The sequence below is a fragment of the Raphanus sativus genome, chromosome 5 (genome assembly GCF_000801105.2).
Source record: "Raphanus sativus cultivar WK10039 chromosome 5, ASM80110v3, whole genome shotgun sequence".
Classification (NCBI taxonomy): domain Eukaryota; kingdom Viridiplantae; phylum Streptophyta; class Magnoliopsida; order Brassicales; family Brassicaceae; genus Raphanus; species Raphanus sativus.
The window spans coordinates 39,319,907-39,344,390 of NC_079515.1; the positions used below are offsets into that span (position 1 = coordinate 39,319,907).

The 24,484-nt window shown below is 37.5% G+C and overlaps 10 protein-coding genes and 1 long non-coding RNA gene across 12 annotated transcripts; 6 read left to right on the top strand and 5 right to left on the bottom strand.

Moving 5' to 3' along the window:
* Positions 1-56: 56 nt before the first annotated feature.
* Positions 57-1,715, bottom strand: LOC108838882 (mediator of RNA polymerase II transcription subunit 14). Of its 2 annotated transcripts, none has more exons than XM_057010469.1 (2): positions 1,278-1,715; positions 57-1,091 (listed from the first exon to the last, which is right to left on the bottom strand). In XM_057010469.1, exon 2 carries the CDS (start codon positions 895-897, stop codon positions 346-348), a length of 552 nt encoding a protein of 183 aa, XP_056866449.1. In that variant the 5' UTR covers positions 898-1,091; positions 1,278-1,715; the 3' UTR covers positions 57-345. Both variants share the same exon structure in this region, with proteins under 2 accessions (XP_056866449.1, XP_018467250.1).
* A 1,904-nt stretch (positions 1,716-3,619) lies between these two features.
* On the top strand, positions 3,620-5,041 carry LOC108861293 (hevein-like preproprotein). The gene is made up of 2 exons (XM_018635132.2): positions 3,620-4,067; positions 4,671-5,041. The coding sequence occupies exons 1-2, from the start codon at positions 3,657-3,659 to the stop codon at positions 4,899-4,901; spliced, it is 642 nt and encodes a 213-aa protein (XP_018490634.1). The 5' UTR covers positions 3,620-3,656; the 3' UTR covers positions 4,902-5,041.
* Positions 5,042-5,792: 751 nt separating this feature from the next.
* Positions 5,793-6,684, top strand: LOC108861294 (pathogenesis-related protein PR-4). The gene is made up of 2 exons (XM_018635133.2): positions 5,793-6,111; positions 6,367-6,684. The coding sequence occupies exons 1-2, from the start codon at positions 5,851-5,853 to the stop codon at positions 6,529-6,531; spliced, it is 426 nt and encodes a 141-aa protein (XP_018490635.1). The 5' UTR covers positions 5,793-5,850; the 3' UTR covers positions 6,532-6,684.
* A 449-nt stretch (positions 6,685-7,133) lies between these two features.
* Positions 7,134-7,883, top strand: LOC108861295 (pathogenesis-related protein PR-4). Its single transcript, XM_018635134.2, has 2 exons — positions 7,134-7,437; positions 7,532-7,883. The coding sequence occupies exons 1-2, from the start codon at positions 7,177-7,179 to the stop codon at positions 7,694-7,696; spliced, it is 426 nt and encodes a 141-aa protein (XP_018490636.1). The 5' UTR covers positions 7,134-7,176; the 3' UTR covers positions 7,697-7,883.
* Positions 7,884-8,563: 680 nt separating this feature from the next.
* Positions 8,564-9,941, bottom strand: LOC108858984 (uncharacterized). Its single transcript, XM_056986681.1, has 6 exons — positions 9,806-9,941; positions 9,526-9,729; positions 9,344-9,445; positions 9,092-9,262; positions 8,930-9,009; positions 8,564-8,846 (listed from the first exon to the last, which is right to left on the bottom strand). Exons 3-6 carry the CDS (start codon positions 9,365-9,367, stop codon positions 8,786-8,788), a joined length of 336 nt encoding a protein of 111 aa, XP_056842661.1. The 5' UTR covers positions 9,368-9,445; positions 9,526-9,729; positions 9,806-9,941; the 3' UTR covers positions 8,564-8,785.
* A 162-nt stretch (positions 9,942-10,103) lies between these two features.
* Positions 10,104-11,811, top strand: LOC130495249 (uncharacterized). The gene is made up of 3 exons (XR_008934516.1): positions 10,104-10,483; positions 10,805-11,506; positions 11,598-11,811. It is a non-coding gene; the product is annotated as an uncharacterized LOC130495249 (long non-coding RNA).
* A 204-nt stretch (positions 11,812-12,015) lies between these two features.
* On the bottom strand, positions 12,016-13,716 carry LOC108861297 (uncharacterized). Its single transcript, XM_018635135.2, has 7 exons — positions 13,539-13,716; positions 13,256-13,318; positions 13,009-13,179; positions 12,793-12,924; positions 12,572-12,711; positions 12,401-12,487; positions 12,016-12,305 (listed from the first exon to the last, which is right to left on the bottom strand). The coding sequence occupies exons 1-7, from the start codon at positions 13,567-13,569 to the stop codon at positions 12,174-12,176; spliced, it is 756 nt and encodes a 251-aa protein (XP_018490637.2). The 5' UTR covers positions 13,570-13,716; the 3' UTR covers positions 12,016-12,173.
* Positions 13,717-13,883: 167 nt separating this feature from the next.
* Positions 13,884-15,185, bottom strand: LOC130495248 (uncharacterized). The gene is made up of 2 exons (XM_056986680.1): positions 14,405-15,185; positions 13,884-14,231 (listed from the first exon to the last, which is right to left on the bottom strand). The coding sequence occupies exons 1-2, from the start codon at positions 14,901-14,903 to the stop codon at positions 14,152-14,154; spliced, it is 579 nt and encodes a 192-aa protein (XP_056842660.1). The 5' UTR covers positions 14,904-15,185; the 3' UTR covers positions 13,884-14,151.
* Positions 15,186-16,247: 1,062 nt separating this feature from the next.
* On the top strand, positions 16,248-18,867 carry LOC108805130 (protein CLP1 homolog). The gene is made up of 8 exons (XM_018577099.2): positions 16,248-16,401; positions 16,481-16,713; positions 17,200-17,268; positions 17,338-17,433; positions 17,507-17,748; positions 17,823-17,961; positions 18,036-18,466; positions 18,559-18,867. The coding sequence occupies exons 2-8, from the start codon at positions 16,489-16,491 to the stop codon at positions 18,692-18,694; spliced, it is 1,338 nt and encodes a 445-aa protein (XP_018432601.1). The 5' UTR covers positions 16,248-16,401; positions 16,481-16,488; the 3' UTR covers positions 18,695-18,867.
* Positions 18,868-19,932: 1,065 nt separating this feature from the next.
* On the top strand, positions 19,933-21,666 carry LOC108863234 (probable WRKY transcription factor 39). The gene is made up of 3 exons (XM_018637591.2): positions 19,933-21,092; positions 21,171-21,296; positions 21,368-21,666. Exons 1-3 carry the CDS (start codon positions 20,404-20,406, stop codon positions 21,513-21,515), a joined length of 963 nt encoding a protein of 320 aa, XP_018493093.2. The 5' UTR covers positions 19,933-20,403; the 3' UTR covers positions 21,516-21,666.
* Positions 21,667-21,691: 25 nt separating this feature from the next.
* Positions 21,692-24,261, bottom strand: LOC108863233 (uncharacterized). Its single transcript, XM_018637590.2, has 8 exons — positions 23,826-24,261; positions 23,300-23,572; positions 23,097-23,223; positions 22,954-23,015; positions 22,674-22,880; positions 22,474-22,595; positions 22,265-22,403; positions 21,692-22,146 (listed from the first exon to the last, which is right to left on the bottom strand). The coding sequence occupies exons 1-8, from the start codon at positions 24,210-24,212 to the stop codon at positions 21,988-21,990; spliced, it is 1,476 nt and encodes a 491-aa protein (XP_018493092.1). The 5' UTR covers positions 24,213-24,261; the 3' UTR covers positions 21,692-21,987.
* Positions 24,262-24,484: the final 223 nt, after the last annotated feature.

Genomic DNA, 24,484 nt, shown 5'->3' on the forward strand with positions numbered 1-24,484 from the left:
AAAAATCTAGTAAAAATATAATAATATAAAAAAGTAAATTGAAGAAGCTGTTAATGTATTTGAAATAGACTAGAAGTTCCATTAAGTGGTATAGCAAATTGAAGGTTACATACAACACGTTTTATAAGTCCCTAACAGAAAAGAAAAAAAGAACAAAGATCAGCATAATATGTATGCACACATTCCAAAAAAAAACGTAAAAAAAAAAACAAAAACTTTAGCTATCTATATGGTAAGAAGTTCCTTTTGAAGAGTGTTAACCTAAGAGTGTTAACCTTCTCTCAGAACTTGAAGACAAGCATAAACAGACATACACACATAATTCGCTCAAGTTCTTGGTTTGGATTACCCGACAAAGAAGTGTAAAGCTGGCTGTTCTTGGTCTAAATTCAAGAGAGCGCCTTCGTTCTCCTTCAAGATTGAACCTAAGATCTCTCTTAAGAGATCAGGTAACTGAGCAAATAGCCACAACACTCCCAGATATTTAAGTATCCCACGCAAAACTTTTTTAAGAGCCACAAGAGGAACCCATCCTCCACCATATCCACCATCATCACCTAAACCGCTGATAATCGCTGGGTTTAACTCGCCACTCACATGTGCCGCTGGCACACCACTCCCTGGTGGTCTACGTACAGACAACCCTGAAGCAACACTGCCAACAACACGACTCATCACGGCTCTTGACATTGCACTAGAGGCGGTAAACTTAGCTCTGTTCCCACCGCTCCAATTTGGGTTTGCACTGTTCAGATTCGTTCTAAACCGTTCAGTTCTTGAGCGACGTGCTCCATGATGAAAGGTCTGAACTGAGGACACGGCAAGGAGCCTCCGACAGAAGCACACACCCTTGGGTGGAGTTGCTGGCTGCAACCAGACTTGATCTCCAGCGAGCATCTCATGTCCACTCAAGTAGTTTGGAAGGTACAAGTACCTCCAGCTTTCTCAGTGCTGGTTTGTGTTGACGCTCGTCCAAGGAGCACTGCATCCCCACATCGCCTACACACTTTGGCAGGCGGCTGATAAGAGCCTGTCACTGTCAGCAAAATCTCGACAGCAGAGGGAACGTCGTAGACAGGAGCACGAGCTTGCTGTAGAACAAACAACAAAAAGACCACATCAAAGTACATTCAGTTTCATTCCCTGTCTGCAAAACCAATCCCACGACACGACCTCAAAACCCATATCCGATCTCTCCAAATTCAACAAAGCTTCCAACTTTCAATGAACCCACAAACCCCACAACGTAAAAAACAAAACAAAAAAATTTAACAAACCTGCTTACACCAGTTGGCGAGCGCATTGAGCCGAAGCATCCGCTGCTGAGTCTTGACGATGTACTTAAGGAGGCTAACCTTCTCATCAGTATCAGAAAGCTCCCGAGACTTTGCATTTTCAACGACTTCCTTGAGCGATAGGAACGATTCATCCGCCGTTCGACCAACCAGAGCCGAGAAATCCACCGTCTGTTGCCCTAACTCCGCCATCGCGGACGCAGTACGATTCAGAAACTTGTGTGAGATCGTACGATTACAAAAATTTAGGTTTTTTTTTTTTACCTCCGCTCTCAGTTACCGGATTTGATTCGGACAAGGGAGAGAGAGAGAGAGAAATCTGTTTCAATGTGGGTGGGTCCCTTATCTATCCACGTAAGTAGCAAGTCACCGTTTTGACTAGGAAAGTTACATTAAGCTAGTTATTTTGCTACGTAACTTACCCCCCAAATAAGTGTTGTTTTTATTGTTTTTCAAATTTCTTAAATGCATAAATCAACAATGTAGCGTTGTTATTTCACTTATTTGTCATTTTCTTCATAGAGAAAATAAAACTATCTTATACATAAGCTTTTTAGTATTAACATATAATTAAATATATCATAAATAAAAAGTTCAAAAAATATATATCATAAGTAACCTGAAACTACATTAGACACTTATCAAAAATTTTAAATACCAAATCACAGTTATATATATATATATATATATATATATATAACATATATAAAACCTCAAATTGAATTATAATTTCCCCAAACAAAAATAAATTTAGAAAAACGTAATCTCCAATTTATCTTGAATGTAACCACCAATCTTATGTTGATAATTAATATTAAAAACTTTATAACTGATACTTATCGATCGAAGTTAAATTGGACATTATGCGTTATAAAATAGTGAACTTATAATATATCTTTGTAGCATACATTGAGTTTTTAATCTTTCTACACGAAATATAAAATTCAAACACAAAATCATGATAAAAGGTAAAAAAGTTTCCGTTTGTGACAATATTGATATTAGTTTATGTATTTGTTAGCAGCACCAAGACAGAATATCTGGGCTATTTACCGATAAGCTTCGGTAATGGAGATCACCGTCATCGTCATGTACCCATACCAGCAAATCCATATAGGCGAGGATGCGAGGCATCCCAAAGATGTCGAGAAAGTATTGAAACTCTGTTACATAATTTTTGGAATTATTTTCTAGAGAATAATGTAAACATTGGATGATTACCTAAAAAAACATGCGATAAATAAAGCTGTTAAGAGTATTTTGTTATGTTTACATTAATTTTCTACCATTACAAATCAAACAGTTTTTAGAGAATGCAATGTTTTACAATGTGTGTTGAACAACAAGTCAAAATGCTTAACTTTAAATTTCAAAATTTTGACTTTGATTCATCCGATATAATAGAAAATAACAATTGTCATGAATACTTCTAATCTTTATTTTAATTGAAAATTATAAAAACCTTTATAGCAAACAAAAATTGTAGATATGCATTTGGAAAAGGATTTAAGTTCTCATATTAAAAATACAACGTATAGTCAAAATGATGTAGTCCAATTGAGAGCGACTCTTATCTACCAGGCTGCTATTTATAAAAGCAATCAATTACAATTAGCCGCCTCTCATCATCCCCTGTATCGCGGTTTCCGAAGATACATAGTTTTTAAACCGTCTGATCAGATGGCTTCCGTCCAAAAGTCATCGACGGTTCTCATGCAGACAGTTCCCACCGAAGTCTCATCACATCATTTTAATCTCAATATCATATGCAAGCAGCCTTAATGACATTCCAAATTAACATTTCTACTGTATTATTTTGTTTAGCTATAGAAAATCAATTTAATTTACTAGAAAACTGCATAATTCCTATGTAGAATTTTCATTTTCAAATCAGAGACTAAAAGCAAACTTTGTAAAGAATATAGTTTAAACATTATAACGTATATTCGATGATAAAAATCTAACAACCATAACTTACAGAGCTCCTCTAATCAATTAAATCAAGAGTAACAACCATTAGAAAAATATGTATTTCATATTTTCATTTTCTATACAATCCAACCAGTTTCGAACACGATTGTATAGGATAAAATGATATATCGATGAACGTGTGTACACATTTGACTAATGTATTTCACCATGGTTTGAACACGTTATCTCAAACGTCTACAAAACCAATTGGATAAAACCACAAGGCAAACATTAATATATATAATTAAATTAGTTTCGTCAACATTTTAATAATGTACAGTAAACAAACATTATAGTAATGTAAATAGTTAACCTCTGATACAGATCTCGTATACATAATATATATAGATACATTCATTAGACCACCAAGAAGACAAAAACTGATCAATCATGAAGATCAAACTTAGCATAACCCTCATATTGTTATCATACGCGGCGGCTATGGTGGCCGGACAACAATGCGGCCGCCAAGCCGGTGGTCGGACTTGCGCCGGCAACATCTGCTGCAGCCAGTACGGCTACTGCGGCACCACGGCGGACTACTGTTCACCGGACAACAACTGTCAAAGCAATTGTTGGGGAGGCGGGCCAAGCGGCTCCGGAGAGAGCGCGTCTAACGTACGCGCCACCTACCATTACTACAATCCGGCGCAGAATAACTGGGATTTGAATGCCGTGAGTGCCTACTGCTCCACATGGGATGCTAATAAACCATACTCGTGGCGGAGTAAGTATGGCTGGACCGCCTTCTGTGGACCGGTTGGTCCTCGTGGTCAAGCTTCTTGCGGCAAGTGCTTAAGGGTAAGTACTTATGATTCTTTTACAAGTTATACATGCCTTGTTTCAATTCTGTTTGCTTTTGTTCAGAACCAAGACCAATATTTTTTTTAGTTTTACACACTCCAAATGGTTTTTGCTTCTTAAATCTTAAGAGAACTTTTATTTTCACTTTAAATGACATTTTGGTTAGTCTTATTATATAAGTTAAATACTCTAGAATAGTACTAAACACACACTTCTGTTCCACAAATAATACATAAGGAGAAAATTCTCAAAATAACATTAATTCAAAAATTAAAAATAAATTTTTATTTTATATGTAACTTAAGTTTTAGGGCTTAGAGTTATTTAATCATTTAATTAGGGTTATTTAGAGATTTTTATGTGCTATTTTGTCAAAAAAATTTGTGATATCTAAGTTATTTGCCCGAGTTCCAAAAAAAAATCAAAGTTATTTGCCCCATATATAACACGTTATTTTGACTTTTACTGATGTCAATTGTGGTGTGTTAGTGAATTTGAAGGAATCATATATTAGCATAATTTTGTTTTTGTAACAAATCATATATAAGCAGATTTCTGAAAACCGCGGTGTGATTAACTGCTGATTCTTAATGGGTGCAGGTGAGGAACACAAGGACTAATGCAGCTGTAACTGTGAGAATAGTCGACCAATGCAGCAATGGAGGATTGGATTTGGACGTTGCAATGTTCAATCAAATAGATACCGATCGCGATGGCTATCAAAAAGGCCATCTCATTGTTGACTACCAGTTTGTTGACTGTGGCAATGAACTCATTGATCAGCCTGCTGATTTCAAAAACATCCTTGTTTCAGCCACTGATGGCGTTTGATATCATGTAATTAATGATGTTCGAGATCAAGATCTATCAAAACATAATATAATAAAAGACCTCTATGTCGAGTGATATGTTTGTGTTGTTCTTGGCAGTTCTTAAAATTATCAATAAAGAGATGCTCTTGTATTTTCGAATATTACTATAGATACTAATATCACTAGTGCATGTCCAACAACAATGCATAGCTAAGGAAGCCAATAGAAGATATCGCACAGCTAGATCATAGATGTTTAGAAAGTAATTGGTCATGATTTTTTTTTTTTTTTGAAAGTATGGTCATGAACCAGGACTAACTTCGACGGTTATATAAACGGTGGTCTTAGCAAAGACGTGCACGTTTTTACTTATATTGAATAATGTTCACATGGTCAGTCCTCTCTTCCCGTGCATCTATGATCTTGTTACGTAATTATTAGTTACAAGAAAAACAAATTGTCTTTTACATTTTGTCTTCATCGATAGTGTATACATACTATTGTATAAGGATATCTGATTTAAGTACTCCTCATACTAGAACATGGTATTCAGCCAATATATAATAGGACTGACACCATGTTGTGTTAAATAAATCTTATAATATCACCATATTTTCATAAATGTATAAACAATTAAATACTCAAATCAACGCCAGAGAAAAATATAATTTATAGTTATACATATGATGAAAATAATTATTTTCCTTTTTTCTTCATTACTTATAGTTGAAGAAAGTTCAACCGCCATGGAATCTGTAACAAGCGATTAGAAAAGTCTTCCAACAATAGGAAGTACATTGAATTTTCAAATCAACGCCAAAGAAAAGTATACACAACGGCGGTCCACATATTTTATTAGGCGAAGTTAGTCATATTATAGTATCCTACTTTTTTATAAATAGAGTTTGATCAAACACTTTATTCTATCCACCACATCTTTAAACTAAAAAAAACAACATAGAGAAAACATGTCAAGACTTAGCATATGCTTGTTTGTGTTGCTATGTGCGTTTGCTGCGAAAGCAGCCGCTCAATCCGCTACCAACGTAAGAGCAACTTACCATTTCTACAATCCTGCACAAAATGGGTGGGATCTTTACCGAGTAAGTGCGTATTGCTCGACGTGGGATGGGAACCAACCACTTGAGTGGCGTCAGAGGTACGGCTGGACAGCTTTCTGTGGTCCGGCTGGACCGACTGGTCGTGATTCTTGCGGTAGATGCTTAAGGGTAAGTCAATTTATCTATTTCAAAGAATGTTGAAAAAATCATTAGGCGGTAATTATGCACTTATCTAGAATTAGTGCATAAATGGATACATCATTTTTATCGGCCGAAAACCCATTTCCCTTATGATCGATTTGTCATCTTTATGTGTTTAGGACACTATTTTGAAAAACGCCCTATTCATAATGTGGTGGATGGTGCATATATATACCATATTTTATTTAGTGTCTTGAAAGTAACATAATAACGCAAACGCAGGTGACGAATACTGGGACTCAAGCGCAAGCGACGGTGAGAATCGTTGATCAGTGCAGTAACGGGGGTTTAGACTTAGACGATGCCGTTTTCAAACAGATTGATACTGACGGACAGGGATACGCTCGTGGCCACTTGATTGTCAACTACGAGTTCGTCAATTGTTGAAGATCATCGACTTTAAGTTCATCTAATGATCTTTGATCATATCATCTCCGTATTATTATCTTTAACTAATAATGTTAAACAAAGAAAATAAATATCTCGATCTTTCATAATAAAGATAAAATAAATAAAATAAAATAACATGATTGAAGAGTATGTTTTTTTTTTTGAACTGAATTGAAGAGTATGTTCTGTTCGTTACACTTTATTTTTTGACAATAATAGCTATAATGAACTAAATTACATCGAAGCTAAATGGTAAAACATAATCAACATATAACAAAAATAGAATTTCAAGCAGAAAAAAAAAATTCAAGCAAATCGGGAAAAGTTGTATGCTATATATTGTGTTGGACAACGTACGAAGCACATAACACCTAAAGACTAAATCTACATTACATAAACATGTGTCCACTCTAATAAATGCTCTATCTTATCACCTCAAAAACTTCCGATCATTTCCACCACAAAGCTTGAACAAGCCGCCATAGCCATCTCCCAAGACTAGTAATCCATTGAAATTTCAAATCCTAAGTGAATTATTCACAACGGTCCAAACTTTTTTAATATAGCAACTGACCCCTATATATTGCTTCGTCCATCTTTGATTCTATCACAAATTACAACAAAACATATAAACATCGCCAAATGGCAAGGCTTAGCATATGTGTGTTTATTTTGCTATGCGCGTTTGCCTCTAAAGCAGCCGCTCAAACAGCTTCTAACGTAAGAGCTACCTACCATTACTACTATCCCGAGCAAAACGGTTGGGACCTTTACAAAGTAAGTGCGTACTGCTCAACGTGGAAAGGAGACCAACCGCTCGAATGGCGTAGGAAGTATGGGTGGACAGCTTTTTGTGGTCCGGTCGGACCGCGTGGTCGTGATTCTTGCGGAAGATGCTTAAGGGTAAAGTCAAAGTCAATAGCACATTACAAAACCGCGGTTTGAAAACGCCTTTTCCACATTTAAAACTGATTTTTAAGTTCCTCACGTTACGCAGGTAACGAATACTGCGACCGGAGCACAAGCTACTGTGAGAATCGTGGATCAATGCAGTAACGGTGGTTTGGACTTAGACGACGGCGTTTTCAAACAGCTCGACACCAACGGTCAGGGATACGCTCGTGGGAACATGATTGTCAACTACGCCTTTGTCAATTGCTGAAAGACCTTTAAAGTTCATCCAACATTCACCATCTTGCATCTTATTATCATCACCATATATTGTAAGATAAAATAAATACCTCGACCTCACTCCTTCATAGTAAAGATAAATTATTACTGTATCCATGTGTGTAAGTTGCTAAGAAATAAAATTTGCAAAAAAAATAAAGAAGTTACTAAGAAATAAAGTGATACAAATGCGAAGAGAAGCTATCATACAGTGTTCTTAGTCTTCTATAAAAAGAAAACAATGATTTATATGTCTATTTTACATTTGGCTACAAAATAAAATAAAGTGTTATAGTTAAAAATTAATCAAATAATGAAATAGCGTTACGTATAAATACATTTTTAAAAATATTCACACAGAAATTCCAAAATAATATGATTAAAAGTTAAAAATAGAATGATGAAAATATTATAATAGAAGTAGATTTTTTTATATATCCAAATCAAATAAATCAAGTCTCCATTTTTGGATCATAAAAAGTTATGTATTTTAGTATAATTTTTACGTTTTAAAATGTTTTATAATAAAAAAATGAGTTAAAATTATAAATAAGTGTTATTATTTATACATTTCTTCATTTGTTGACATGTGTTACTTATAGACCCATATTTTTTACTTTCAACCGTTGAAAATTTTCAACAGAGTTAAATAGAAAATACATTATTTTTTATACTTAACTTTTATATAGAAAATTTCAACAAAACACAACTATTTTAAAATTTTGTTGTTAAATAATGTATGGAAAAAGAATATATATATCCTCTTGATATATATTTTTTTCAAAAATGTGGATCTCTCAAAAAGAGAGAATAATAGTTTGAGTATTTTCTATCATTGCCATAATCTTTTTCTAAGCCATTTTCTCATAAAATAATCGTTTTACCATTTAGAAAAAGAAATCATAGCTGTAAATCCGAACAAATGACAAAATCAGACCACACACTAAACTTTGTTCCTGAAGCTTTTAGAAAGTTTAAGTAAATAAAAGATAAGGTAGCAACTGCATAAAGGGAGAGGCCAGGTTAAGTAGCAAGATCAAAACTTCATACAGATACTAAACAGAGCCATCTCTTGAAGATCTTATGCTTTGTCCTTAATCTTGTCCTTGCCGTGAAACTTCCTTCCAGCATCTACAGCTTCTCTGTAGAAGAAGAAAAAATAAACACTTAAACTATCTTGAAAAGAAAGATACAAAACCAAACATCATGAGTGTTTCAAACAAACCTGAACGCATCAATGAGCTCTTTGCTTTCAGGGCTTAGCAACACTCCCTCGTAAAATGCATTGGCTGCCTCATCAAATCGCTGGAGTTTCACAGATAACTCAGTGATTTATACCGTTTCAGTGTTCAAAAATAAAACCAATGAAAGTGAGATGGTTTCTTACCTGTAGCAAACGAAGTGCAGCGCCTTCTCTGAAACAAGCTTTAGGCCAGTCAGGCTTTAGTTCTCTGCAGGCTTTAGCATCCGACAAGGCATGCTCACCTTGTCCTAACAGCAACCAGCAGAGGCTTCGGTTTGAGAAGAAGGTATGATCCGTAGGGTCAAAATCAATAGCCTTTATTCAAAGAAAATGGCACAGAATCACAAAATGAACATAAAATAAAGAATCTTCAGATGAGTTTTCAGTGTTGAATACTTGTGTGTAGGCGTCAATGGCCATCTGGTAATCCTTCTTGTAGAACGCGTCTTGTCCTCTTGCTTTTGCTTCTGCAGCTTTGGCCTTTGCTTCTGGTGAGACCTGTGGAAGTAAATAAACAGTATGTTTTAAATTAACTTGATGTAAGAGAGATGCATGTTGATCAAAGTATTGAGCAGTACCTCAGGAAGGTCTTTCTTGATCAAAGTCTCTCCAGATTTTGCACTGTTTGAGTTTTTCTCTTGTTCTTTGTTTGATGCAAGAACTCCATCTACTGTCCAGTCTGATACAGAAACAGATTCAGGTTTTGTTGTCAAGGGGAAGAGAGTCCCAACGATCGTTCTGTTCCCTCTTAAAGCCGCAACTTCTAATGCCCTATTGCCTTCCTGAAAATCACAAAATCGGAACAAGTGAACAAAAAGAAGAAAAAAAAAGGGCTTCATCGCTAAAAGCTGTTTTTACCTCGTCTTTAAGATCAGGTTCAGCTCTTAATTTAAGGTCATGTTCGTTTCCTCATTCAACTGAGCCATTTGAATGAAGCTGAGCGCGTTGTTCGTTTAGACACAAAAAGTACGACTCATTCAAATGGCTCAGTCGAATGATTTTCGAAAATTTAGTTTTAATTTTGCAAATCAGTTGACTGAACCGAATCGGATCATTTGGCTGGAACTGGTTCAGTCAAAATGCAGAAATGTCGATATTGCCCTTGATAAAACTCAAATATTACAAACCTAATTTTGTTATTTTTTCAGTCTCATCGTTCTCTCTCTGCCGACAGACCTCTCAATCTCATCTTCTCTCTCGCCACCATGAAAGGAGCTTGAAGCTCTGACCTCACCGTCGCTCTCTCGCCATCTCTCTCGTCGAGTCGTCGTCTCTCTCGCCATCTCTCGCCGTCTCTCTCGCCATCTCTCTCGCCGTCTCTCTCGCCCCCATGAAAGGAGCTTGAAGCTCGTCGTCTCTCTCGTCATTTCTCTCTCTCGTCATCTCTCTGCCATCTCTCTCTCGCCGTCTCTCTCTCTCGCCATCTCTCTCTCGCCGTCTCTCTCTCTCGCCGTCTCTCTCGTCGTGTCTCTCTCGCCGTCTCTCTCGTCGTGTCTCTCTCGCCGTCATCTCTCTCACCGGTTTGATCTTCTGTGGGTCTGTTCTCTGTTCTCTGTCGAGTTTGTTTGTGGGTCTGTTCTCTGTTCTCTGTCGAGTTTGTTTGTGGGTTTGTACATAGAGAGATCTCAAATGTTCATTTGTGTTTGATGAGCTATAATACTGCGGATTAATGAGCTTTAGATTTCTTGTTGTGTTCATAGAGAAATCATTGTGTTCATAGAGAGATGTTCATTTGTGTTCATAGATTAATGACCTTTAGATATCTTGTTGTGTTCATAGAGAAATCATTGTGTTCATTGAGAGATGTTCATTTGTGTTCATAGATTAATGAGCTTTAGATTCTTGTTGTGTTCATAGAGAACTGCATAGGTGCTTTAGATGGAACTCATATTGCTGTCCGTCCACCATGTGGGAATAGTGAGCCATTTAGAGGTAGAAAAGGTGAACCAACCATGAATGTGCTGGCTATTTGTAATTTTGACATGAGGTTCATCTACGCTTATGTTGGAGTTCCCGGGAGAGCACATGACACGAAGGTGCTAACATATTGTGCTACTGAAGAAGCTTCTTTTCCTCACCCACCAGCTGGAAAATACTACTTGGTCGACTCAGGCTATCCAACCAGAACTGGTTACTTAGGTCCTCATCGCAAGACTAGATACCATATAGATCAGTTCAACAGAGGAGGTCCACCATCAAACACTAGGGAATTGTTCAACCGCAGGCACTCCGGTTTAAGATCAATGATTGAGAGGACTTTTGGTGTTTGGAAAGCCAAATGGAGAGTTTTAGACAGAAAACATCCCAAGTATAAGTTGAAGAAGTGGATAAAGATTGTGACAGCAACCATGGCCCTCCACAACTTTATTCGAGATTCGCAACATGGAGATACTGATTTTTCATATTGGGAAGGAGTGGAATCATATGAACAGCATGGTGATGATGAAGAAGAACATGTCGGATACATTCCGCAGGGTGATAGATTGATGGAGAGTGTGCGTCACTGTATTACTATGGAGATGGCAAGAGGAACTAGACTTCCATACTAGCATCATACAAGTATGTGTCTATGGTCTTTTTATGTTTGTAGGTATGTCTTTCCCATTGTTGATTGACTGACCAAGAACTCTTTGTATGGTTTATATGGCAGGTTGTTTCTCTTCTTGGATTGTTGTAGCAATGAGTGAAGAATGTGGAAGTTCTTGTTTGTGGTCCAAAGATATGAGACAGTGTGGAAAACGTATGATATTGTTTTCTTTAGATGGGTTTCTTTAAATTGTTAGACATCTTTTAAATTTCAGTTTTATAAACATTATTGTTAGTATTTGAATATCTACTTTGAACGGTTTGAAAGTTTATTAAAATTTGAATATATACTTTGAGTTGTTTGAAAGTTTATTAAAAAAAATTAAGGTTTGAGTATATTTTATGAAATAAAATTTTATAAATGTCAAAATGTTGATTTTAAAATAATTTTAGTGTAAATATATTTTATAATGAATAATAAAATTTTGTGTAGTTAAAATTGATATCAAATATATGATTAAACCAAAATAGGGGTATATATGTAATTTGGTTATTAAACTCATTTGAATGATTCATTTAAATGGAGAAACAAACATAAAATACATTCAAATGGTTCATTCAAATGACTCATCCAAATGGAGAAACAAACATGACCAAAATTTTGAATGGATCATTTAGATGGAGCACACAAATGGATCAGCTAAATGAATTCATCTAAATGGAGAAACAAACAGGGCCTAAGTAAAAGGATGATCAACTCAATATCTCCAATATCAGCAGCAATGTGCAACGGAGTTGCACCACCAGCGTAAACATTAGCGTTGGCACCTGCCTGTAATTAACAGAAAAAAAAAGAACCATGCTTGATCTAAAGATTGTATAGCAACCAAAACAAAGACAAGACTACAGATAAGGAGCATCTCAAACCAGGCCCAACAGCTTTAAGCATGCCACAGAACCAGCTGCCACTGCAGATAACAACGGCGTGACATTGTCTTCGGTCTCAGCGTTAGGCTGCAAGATTACATTAAAAACAAACTTTAAGGTTCTGTTTAGATGGGAAACTAAACTAAAGATATATACACAAGAGAGGTTTACATTAGCATTGTGTTCTAACAAGACTTGCACCGCATCTTTCTGGTCGTGGCCAGCAGCCCAGATCAATGGCGTTCCAGACTCGCTTTGAGAATCAACCGGAACACCTCTAGAAAGCAACTCCTTTAGCAACTCAATTTCCCCTGACATAAGCAAAATACAACAACTTTGTCACCTGAGAAGAAAGTGAAACGAAACAAACAACATATTAGTTAGCAACCAACCTGTCCCAGCCGCATGATGCAATGCAGTGGCTCCTAGTTCACTAGCAACATTAGGATCAGCTCCGTGGTCTAAAAGATACTTTGCTGTCCCAATCTGTCCTTGCCTCGCAGCATGAATAAGCGGAGTATCCCCTGAAACATCATCACAACAATCTCACATAACAAGTTTTGAAGTAACGATAAGAGAGCTATAAAAAACAGGAGGTAGACACGAACCAGCTTCATCTTGTGTGTCAGCGTCAAGCTTCAGCTCTTCCAAGAGATACCTACATATCTCAGTCTGTCCTTCCCTAGCAGCGAAATGAAGCGCACCACGTTTGTTTGCGTCTTTGACACTCTCCACGGTTGTCTTCAAGCCTTTTCCTTCATCAAGCTGCTTAGCAACATCTGCTTGGTGAAGATATACATCAGACAAAGAGATGTAATATAAACATAAGGGTGTTAATGTGATTAACGAACTCACTTTTGAGGAACTCGAGGTTTCCGGTACAAGCTGCATTCAGAAACTGCTGAACTTTCTCCCTTGCTGGAAAGTAACAATTCAAAAAAAAAAACAAAGATTAAGATTCAAAGTTTCCAACTTTCAATAACACTGAATCTCAATAACACTGAAAATTTCACAAAAATAAATAAAAAAGCGAGCTTTCTTCATCAGATCAATTCAAGTAGAGACAAGTGTCAGAACCCATCAAGGAATCTAGTTGCATTCAGCTACAAGAGATTTTAAGGAAGAGAGCAGAGCAGACCTGCAAGAGCAGTAGAAGCATCAGGAGCCATGGCAGATAACTAAGCTTACTTCTCCGATGAGATAACGAAACTCTGAAGTGGGTTTTGTTGTGTAGGAGTTAGTTCCGTTCGCCGACACCGGAGTTTCTGTCTGAATACACAGCAACCTGTAAGAAGGTTTTTGTCTTCTAGGTTTTTACAAGGACTCGAGAGATGTCTTTTTTACTCTTTCAATTAATTTGAAATTTACACCCTCACATATTTTTATTATTACAAAACACACCCAATAATATATTTTGTTACAAAAATATACTCTGATTACTAATTAGTGACTAATAACGTTAGAGATGCAAATTGGCTCAAAAGATTAGAAGAATTTCTCATTTTATAATTATCAAGTCCAAGACCATACCGAATTTTTTCTTTTTTTGGGTATACAGTTTATGAACAAGAAAAGACATTTTTTGTTTTCTCATCTTTTGTTCCCTTAGCATAAAAGTATATACACAATCTTCTTCTCTATCTTTTTTATGCTTTTCTTGTCTTCAGAATCTTGATTAAATGATTCTTGAACTTCCTATCTCTCAAAAGAAAATCTGAGTGATTGAAGCTTACAATCACATATACACTTTATCAATAAGTCTGCATCACAGAACATGCAACTGCTTGTGCCCAATGTCTCAATCTCTGCTTCACTTGTTGAGGATTGTCCCCTGCAAAAATATCCACACAAAAAAAACACTCAAAGTAGGACATGTAGTTATTATTTATTAACCGGACCAATCCTACTGAACCGAACCGTAAATTTGATTTTTCGTTCGATTTGGTTAGGAGATTCGGTTCGATTCAACTAATTAAGCAGCAAAATGGTAAGTTTTGTTTTTACCTGGACATACTATCTTCAATGAATCTGAATCAGTTTTCTTGGGACTACCAGGAATACTCATCGAGAAAGCTGATGAAGATGCGCTGCTAGTACGGCTGCTGCTGCTAGGTGATGGGAGAGGAGAGAGCTGACGGTTCACTGCAAAGTAAAGATCAAGAGCTGGTAAAGTATTGCAAAGCTTTTGTCCAGCTTCTTCACTGAAACCAAAGCCTAACTCAATGGATCCTTTAAGCTCGTTTAAATCCTCATCTGTTAGTTTAGTCTGTTCACTAAGATTGTCTGAAACGCCTTTGTGAAGCATCTTCTTCTCCTGAATCATTATCATCTGACGTCTTCTTCTTTCCCAAGCAATGTCTCGTGGTGTCTCCAACATAGATAATTGTTTTGATAACCGTTTCTTCGGCTTCTGTAAACCCACCGGAGTTGTTGCTGCCGTCTTGGCCTCGCCAAGGGGCGGTGTTAAGACTGATAACGTAAGGTTTTCTCTTCTTCTCACCATTTTTTTTGTATAAAGTAGAGTGATAGGAAGCTAACGTGTTTTATGAAGATGTGGCTTGTGATGCAAGCTAGGGTTCTTTCTTGGTTACTATCAAAGCTTTAAGCTTTTGAATCTTGTGTGTGTAATTTAATATATGTTCTTTGTGAGATGGCCGCGTTAGAACATGTAGCGCGGCCAACAAAGAGGTTAAAGTGGGCCGGGTTGATCAGATATGTCTTTTCTTTTTTTATGCCCTTTTCTTGTTAGCTTTTGCCCAACCCGACCAGATAAACTTTGAGGAGTCTCGAGGTGCTTTAATGGAGGATAGCAAGTTAGTTTCCACCATTGAATTCTATGTAAGCTATTTTCCTCCATTGTTTAAATTTGATGATTGACTCAACCATATCTTTAGGGACTTCTTTGTTTAGATTATTTGACCATTCCAAGAAAAGAGGTTTAGAAACTACCTTAGTCTATATCTCGTTTCAAGTCAACTTTTGAAACAATATGGTTTGTTACAAGTTTCTATATTTAGATAGAATGAATGCATGTGACAAAGGAAGATTACAGGTCCTTTTTAACTTCTCTAAGCATACATATGCTAAACATAGTTTGTTCGGTTAATATACTCTCCCCCATGTATTCTCCAACTACTTTTGCTTCTCTTACAGACAAACACCAGTAACCTCACTGACAAACCGAAGAAGAGCGTACCACACGATATATATAACTTGCATCTTTTTTACTTCTTGTTTTCATGCAAGTCATGTGTTCTAAGTTTTCATGGTTAGGTCAACTATATGGAAACTCTACCACATCAGACCTTCATACGGTTTGAGCTCAAAAGAAGAGTCACTCGTTCACCACCACCTTCATTTTGTAATGCTTTCCTTGTGTTTTATTCTTTTTTCCTTGGAAGCATTTGCTTAGGATAATTTCTCTTCATTTATAAATGATATAATTATACCTTTTAGCAAAAAAAAATAAAAAATTCCTTGAGCATTTATACAACACAAACAATCCACAGTAAACTTGAAAAACAAAAAGCTAGTGAGATATAGCTATTAGAGATGCAAGAGGATTATATTACACCTTCACACAGGAGCAAAGTACACTTTTGTGAGCATCTATATACAACACAAAGAATCCACAGTTAACTTGAAAACAGAGGCTAGCTAGGGAGATCGCTATAAGAGCTGCAAGAGGATTACATTTAGTCATTTATCTTCGCACATGAGCAAAGTACCCTCCAGGACCATGAGCATCTCTAACACAATACAAAGAAGCAGCCACATTAACATTACCTTCACTTCAACATGATTTTGTGCTTGACGCGTTTCGAAACCGGAAATAACTTTTTCCAATTTTACCCTTATAGAAAAACGGAAACAGAGTCCACAATAAAAAGCCAACGACAAAGACATCATCAGTTATCAAGTCTAGCTTCTCTCTTCGCCGTCGCCGTCGCCGTCGCATCGCAATTGTATCTCCGTCCATCCTTCCCCGTCGACCCTCTTTGGTAACACATCGTACTCTCTATCTCTATCTCAGTTAATTGATTTTAATGGCACTTACATTCTCGTCCTCTTTTCTCTTAGCTACTGCCATGGCTTACGGTGGCCCGTCGATGAATCCACCGGCTTTGAGCGGCGCGGTTCCTGGAGGGTCTAGTAATCTGAAGCAGGTCAAGCTGGATAGAGAAAGCGAGCTAAGGATCGAAGTCTCTGACGAGCCTCTCAGACTCCGTGTTGTTAACGGGACTGCTGAGATCTTCGGCTCTGAGCTCCCTCCTGAGATCTGGCGTACCTTCCCTCCTCGCCTCAAGTTTGCCGTAATGTTTTCTTTTTCTCAAACCTATAATATGACAGAAAGACTTGAGCTTTAGGCAGTAACAATATTAGTTATGTGGTTATCTAATCTCCAAGTGTGTTCTTTGAGTTGCTATCAAAGTCACTCCTCTTGCCTTCACGGGTTTGGGAAAGTTGAAGACTTTATGGTCTCTGTGTTTTGTTTGTGATGAAAGTCTTAAGCTTTAGGTAGTAACAGGATTAGTCACTTTGAGTTGCTATCAAGTTCATCCTCTAGCCTTCATAGGTTGGGAAAGGTGATTACTTTATAGTCTTTGTGTTTTTTTTTTTTGGGAGGGTGAAAGACTTAAGCTTTAGGTAGTAACATGACGAATCAGTTAAGAACCGTTAAGTTAGTTTCTGTAGACATTCATGAGGAGATATGTTGTTCTTCCTTCTATTAACTATATCTTTGAAAGTTCAAAGATCATTACTCTGAAACCTTGTGTTTGTATTTTGATTATTGTCAGGTTTTCACTTGGTATGGAGCGACGATTGAGATGGATGGTGTCACTGAAACTGACTATACAGCAGATGAGGTATATGTTCTTGTTTCATTTTCCACGCTTCCTTCAGAGCAATAGATTGATCTCTCAGCTTTTTTGTAGACACCAATGGTCAGCTACGTTAATGTGCACGCCATACTCGATGCAAGGAGACGTTTTGCCAAAGCTTCCACATCTACTGACTCTGAATCTCCTCAGGTACGTGTACTCCTCTTCCATGATCTTGTTGTTGTTTGAACTATTATCAAGCTGAAACATTTGATTATGGCAGGGACCTAGAGTTATTGTAGTAGGGCCTACGGATTCAGGAAAGAGCACATTGACAAAGATGCTTATTAGTTGGGCAGCCAAACAAGGATGGAAGCCTACATTTGTAGACCTTGATGTTGGCCAAGGCTCCATTACAATACCTGGTTCTATTGCTGCCACACCTATAGAGATGCCACTTGATCCTGTTGAAGGGTTTCCTCTAGATATGGCCCTCGTCTACTACTACGGTCACACTACACCAGCGTAAGTGTCTCTTCCCCAATCATAATGTTACTGTTTTCATCTCTAAAAGAAACTTTTTATCGTTGTTCTCTCAGTAACAACGTTGAGCTGTACAAAACTATGGTGAAGGAGCTTGCACAAGTGCTGGAGAGACAGTTTCTAGGGAACCCTGAGTCTCGAGCTGCTGGAATGGTGATCAACACAATGGGATGGATCGATGGTATCGGTTATGAGGTAAAAAGCTTTCTTCTTTTCAAGCATAAAGCTTTTGGTTTTAAAGAACTGTTTCTGTGTGTTTTGTTTTGCAGCTGCTTCTCCACGCAATAGAAACATTCAACGCCTCGGTTGTACTAGTCTTGGGTCAAGAAAAGCTCTTCAGCATGCTTAAAGATGTGCTGAAGAGTAAGAGCAATGTGGACGTGGTGAAGCTTCACAAATCAGGTGGAGTTGTGGCTAGGAACCGTGACTACCGTAAAACAGGAAGGAGCTCTAGGATTCAGGAATATTTCTACGGTCTGTCTAAAGAGCTCTCTCCTTACGCCAACACATCTAGCTTCGGTGATGTGCAAGTGTTCCGCATTGGCGGTGGACCACAAGCGCCAAGGTCAGCTCTTCCAATAGGGTCTGACCCTGTTTCTAACCCGTTGAGAGTAACGACTGTAAATATCGAAGAGAGGGATCTGCTTCATTCTATCCTCGCTATCTCGTATGCAGAAGAACCAGACCAGATTGTCTCAAGGTAATCTCAAAATGTTCCTAATGTTTTATTATCTTTGGTCGTTGTGTTTTCTGATGTTTATATTATCTCTCTCTGTGGTGCTTTGTGTGCAGCAATGTTTCAGGGTTTGTGTATGTGACGGAGGTTGATGTGCTGAGGAAGAAGATAACGTATTTAGCACCATCGCCAGGGGCATTGCCTAGCAAGTTCTTGGTCGCTGGATCTTTGACATGGCTTGAGAGTCATTAGAAGCAAGATAATGATTAGATTAGAGGAGAGAGATGCGGCAGCTCAAGTTGTCTAAGATTTGAATTTTTTTGTTGTTGTTGTGGATTTTAGATGGATGTTTATTTTGTAATTTGATAATAGAGTGGTGAATTTTCTCTGATGACATGTTATTGATTCGTTCATACCTTGGATGATTTCAAATGTCATTTTTTTGTTTGTTAATTAGACAAAATAACTATCACATTAACTAAACAATTTCAATTGAACTGGTGGAATAAGTTCTAAGCATCGGATCCAAAGAATATTAGGAAGGTCTCTGTCTACTCAAGATGAATGCAGCATCTTTTCCTTTATTTGAGTTTTTTTTTTGCATAAAGAGATGGATTATTAACCTGTTTTGTGATACTCCTAGGAACACAACTTTAAAGACAGGAAGAACCAATAAAGCTTTGTAAAAGTTTAGTCGGTTAAGTATTTGATTCCTAGCTAGAAATTAGATTACCATTTTTGAATACTAAAGTTAGTAGGAATCTTGATTTAGTTCTACATGTACTAAAACATGTAGTTTATGTTTCGTAGTAATATATGTTTTTGAGTAAAAAATGGTCTAATGTTTTATAGATTAGATGTTTTTGGACTTTAGTATCATCATCAAATCTGAAAAAGCTGGTATGATATAGTGTTTTTTTAATGTTTACAACATACTGTACTTCTTTCATTTCATTTTAAATTATATGATGTTTTAAAAATTTTATGTTGTTTCAAAATGTAAAATGTTTTAAATTTTATTTTACTTTTATTAAAAATTGTTCAATCAATTAGATTTTATAGTTTTTTTTATAAATTTTAAAATGTTCTTTTTAATAAGTTTTTAATCTTTGTGTATTAAACCAAAAACATCATATATATATTATGTAAAGAGAAATTTACAGTAATGTAAATTCATGTTTACAATATAATTACTTTAATATTTTTATGTTAAACTAGTAGGTAAAAAGTAGGTCCACTAGTAGGACCCACCTAGAAAATCTTGAACAGAGAGCTCTGTTTTTTTCTTCTCTCCTCTGAGACTGCGACGACCACCTCTCTGCTTTAATGTCTTTGTAGTACTGTAATTATAATAATATTGTCTTTTTCAACTTTACCTTTTGTTTGTTTTGGATAAACGAAGAAGATTAGGAACACTTTTTTGCATTTTAAAATTTGTAAATGTTAGTGGGGGAATTTTTAGTAAAAAGCAAGTCCAACTCTTCCCCACCCACAAAGCAAAAGTCATAACCTTTGACACTCTTCTCAACATCTCTCTCTCTCTCTCTATCACATACACAAACAAACAAACAATCAAGAACAATCTTTCTCTTTTAGTATTTTTTATCCTAATCTCTCCTGGGTGACTTCTCTTGTTTAGGTGTTCAAATGGATCTCATTTTCTTTCATGGAGCTTTTGTTTTGTTTTCCTTGTTATGAGCCAACTTTATCTTTCTTGCTATAGAAAAAAAAAGATCTCATCTATTTTAGGAAGAAGGAACTTATGGTGTTTGGTTTTATCATAGGGTGTGTAGGTGTCTTGGATTTGATCTAAATTAGCTTTAAAGGTACACTCTTTTCATGTCTTATCGGTTTAGATTCACTAGGATTTGGAATCTGGGGTCTTTTGTTGGTTGCAATTAGTCTGTGAATTGAGGTGTTGGGGTTTTCTTGTTGTATTATCTTAAGAAAAAAAAAAAGAAATGGAGGAAGTTGAAGTTGCTAGCAAATCAGCTATGGAAAGCTGTCATGTTGTCTTGAATCTCTTGTCACAACAACAAACCAGTTGTGATTTTAAATCTCTCATGGTTGAGACAAGTGAAGCAGTTTCCAAGTTGAAGAGAGTATCGTCTCTTTTAACGAGAGGACCAGGTCATGCAAAGTTTAGAAGACTCAACAACAAGTTTAGGCCATCTTTTCCTCAGCATATCTTCGTGGAGAGCTCTATTTCCTGTGGTAACGATGTGAGTAGTGATTACACTCAAGTTCTCGCACCAGAGCCTCTTCAGATGGTTCCAGCTCCATTGATGCTTAGCCACAAAATGTGTTTGGAGAAGTCGTTTCTGGAGTTAAAGCCGCCGCCACCGCCTTTTCGAGCTCCTCCTTATCAGTTAATCCACAACCACCAGCAGATAGCTTACTCTAGGAGCAGTAGCGGTGTAAACCTGAAGTTTGATGGAGCTGGTAGTAGCAGTTGCTATACTCCGAGTGTGTCTAACGGATCAAGATCATTTGTATCGTCTCTTAGCATGGATACTAGTGTGGTGGATTACGATAGGAGCTCGTTTCATCTAAGTGGATTGTCACGTGGGTCTGACCAGATATCTAAGAAGATGTGCTCTGGTAGTTCCAAGTGTGGAAGTCGAAGCAAATGTCATTGTTCCAAGAAAAGGTTTGTTCATGATCTTTGCTACAGTGTGATCTGTTCAAGGCTTCGTGTCTCTTTGTAAAGGTTTGAGTTTATTTACAGGAAACTTAGGGTGAAACGATCAATCAAGGTGCCTGCAATCAGCAACAGGATTGCAGATATACCTCCAGATGAGTACTCATGGAGGAAATATGGTCAGAAACCGATCAAGGGCTCACCACATCCACGGTACTCATCTTTTGTGGTGGAAGGTTCCTCTAAACTTGTGTTCATTTGATATAAGTTTCCTTCATTTGCAGGGGATACTACAAGTGCAGCAGTGTGAGAGGCTGTCCTGCGAGGAAGCATGTGGAGCGATGTGTAGATGAAACTTCGATGTTAATTGTGACTTACGAAGGCGAGCATAACCATTCAAAACTGTTGTCTTCACAATCAGCTCACACTTGATGAAACAGAGTCAGTCAATGCTTGTCCTTCTTGCGTCTACTCTAGGATTTGAAGTACTATGTATTAGATTCAAGAAACTGGTCTTTGTAGCTGTGTTTTGCAATTGTATATTCCACTTTGACATGAGTTATAAGAGCATTTTGTGAACTCAGTTTCTCTGGCAGTACCAGCAAGCATCAACGAGAAGTTGCAAGAGCTTTTATAGATGTATGCAACAATATATTCAGCTAACTAAGTTTCAATACAATGTTCGCTGTGTAGTACAATGGACTTTTGAGCCTAAACAAAACTTTCATACATAGACAGATTCAGCATATCAAACCGGTCATGGGTAAGCCGCTTACAATGATGAAGAAGGGTCGACACTGTAAGGTCCTGTAAGTGGGCACTGTAAGCGTTACAAACCTAGTGTGCATCGATGGGTCTTGCTTCTTGAATCTTTGATTAAGTAGAAGTGGTAGACTTGACGTATTCACAGAAGTTGATATGCTTTAGCTTCTTGCTTCTCTCCCACCGATGTTAAACCAGGAAACTGCCCAATATCATGGCCAGTAAGAGGACTTGGCCTATCATGTAAACCGATAGCAAACTCTTCTGGATTAGCCTCGTTATTCTGAAGGAAGTCTGCAATCTGCAAGGGGAAAACAAGAGCAAAATAACAAAAAACATTTGTTATATTCTTCTTCTGTAAACACCAGTAAGAACACAAGCTTGTTAAGAAGAGTAATTAATTATAGGAAGCTTCTTACATGGTTTCCGAGGGCTTCGCCGCTCAAGGCTGCGGATTCAAGGTTAGAACCGAGAAGCCAGTCACCACATATACCAGCACGGCCTAGTGGATCAAATATACATGGAACTGCAGGAGTGTTCTTTGGAAGAGCTGCTCCCCTGTACAAAGAAAACTGAATCATTTCACAAAAACTTCGAACATTTTTTGCACCGTTAATACAATACTTACCATAGCTGGAGACGTGTATAAACCGGTTTAGGAAGCGAGCCTTCAGGCAAGCCCAATGCAAGTTCCACACCTTGAAGCATCCCGGTTCTAACTTTCTCCGATGTGACCGTTGGGATGTTTTCCTATAAGGAAGGAAAACCATTTGGTTTCAGCAGCTTTTCTAAGCATTATGTTGTAAAGCTTTGAAGAAACTAACTAACCTGAGGAACTTTGTTCTGTTTCCCATAAGCTGCAGTACTAAAGAAAGTCCAGCAGTGTGGAGTTCCACCGTTTCCAAGCTTTGCAGAGTTGTTTCCCATCCAAGACAATGATTCAACTCCTTTCACAAACGCTCCTTCGAAGTTCACTGTAGGAAGAGGATCATCGAAAGCTGCTAATAGTGCCCATATGGAACTAAGATCAAGTTTCTGAAACAAAAAAAATAGGATTGCATCAGAAGAAGTCCCATGGTGTTTAACTGTTGCACTAGATATTATCTACCTTCATCTGTTTAGCAACGAGAGGCAAGCCTGATGCTGAAAGCAAACGATTTGCACATTTACCTGAAAAAGGTGAACGGTTTTGTGTGAAAAAAAGATATAAAAGCTGCAGATCAAGAGAGAGGAATCAATAGAGTTTCTTACCATTATGAGCAATGACAATGACATCAAACTGACCACGAGGCGTTCCGTTCTCACTCAAATGCCACATTCCATTAAGTGGTTCTAGCTTACTAATCCAACAAGGTCTCACCACATTCACTAATCGACTCTGCAACAAAATCAACAAGTATTAGTTACTTCAACTCATAACAAAAAGACTCAATTTTGTTTTTTGCTGCAACAACCTCTAATAGCAATGAATCAGCGAGAGATCTCATGCCATTAACAGCAACATATCTTGGAGGCGATGAAGACGGAAACTGGGAGAAACTGCCTCCAACTTCAAGCTCTCCCACAACACCTTTCCACTCTCGAACAAGTCCTTTCTCTAACCACCCATCGACATACTGAATAAACCGAGAATCATCCGCAGTGAAGAACTGAGCGGCGTGATCGAAAACCAGTCCTTGTGGTTCAATAATCCTTGTCCCAAGTCTTCCTCCTAACCCATGTATCCCCTAACATCACAACACAACAAAACAAAACAGAGCCTTACTAATTTATTTCAGTTACAACAGCAAAAACACTTAAAAACCGAAACTTTCTCGATACACAAAACCCTAATTGATAACAGAGAACAGTTTCAACATGATTTGAAGAGACGAATTAACCAAAAAAAAACACCTAAAGACCACAACTTTCTCGATACCCAAAACCCTAATTGAGAATTGTAAAAACAATCCGGGGGGGGGAGCTCCCAAGACGACGAACCGTATCGAAAACAGTGGACTCTACGCCACGAGCTTCGAGGTTCAGTGCGCAGACGAGACCAGCCATTCCGCCGCCGATAATCGCAACCTGGGGATCGTCGGAGACACGCGCGGTGAAGGTAACCTGCTCTTGCAAGAAGGACTTCTTGAGGATTGATCTTCTGGAAGTTCCATACTTTGAGGATTTGCTGCGACGTTTCTGGAAATTGGGGTTTCTGCTGCTGGGGTTCGACGACGACGACGTCCCTGCGTTCTTCTGGGAATCGCAGGTCGTTATGATTTTTCTGGTGGTGGTGGAGAGGTTAGGGTTTCTGGGTTTAGCTAGGGTTTTGAATTTGAGAGGGTGGAGAAATGAAGAAGAAGACAGAGGGATTAAAGAAGTGGCCATGGTTTGGTTTGGTTTATTCTTTTTTTGGAGGGAGGGCAAAGATAGATGCTGAGAGTTATGTTATCTGTTCTGTTATCTTCAAAATTTTAAGCACCTAAAATGACCATTTTACCCTTCTGTTTTTTCTCCTTGCAAGATTTTAAAATTTTGTAACATTACAAACATTTTCAAATTTTCAAATTAAAACTACGATATGACAAGTGAGAGTTTTTCTTATCATCTATATATATATTTAGTGATGAATCATATACAATATAAAATATAAAGGTGTT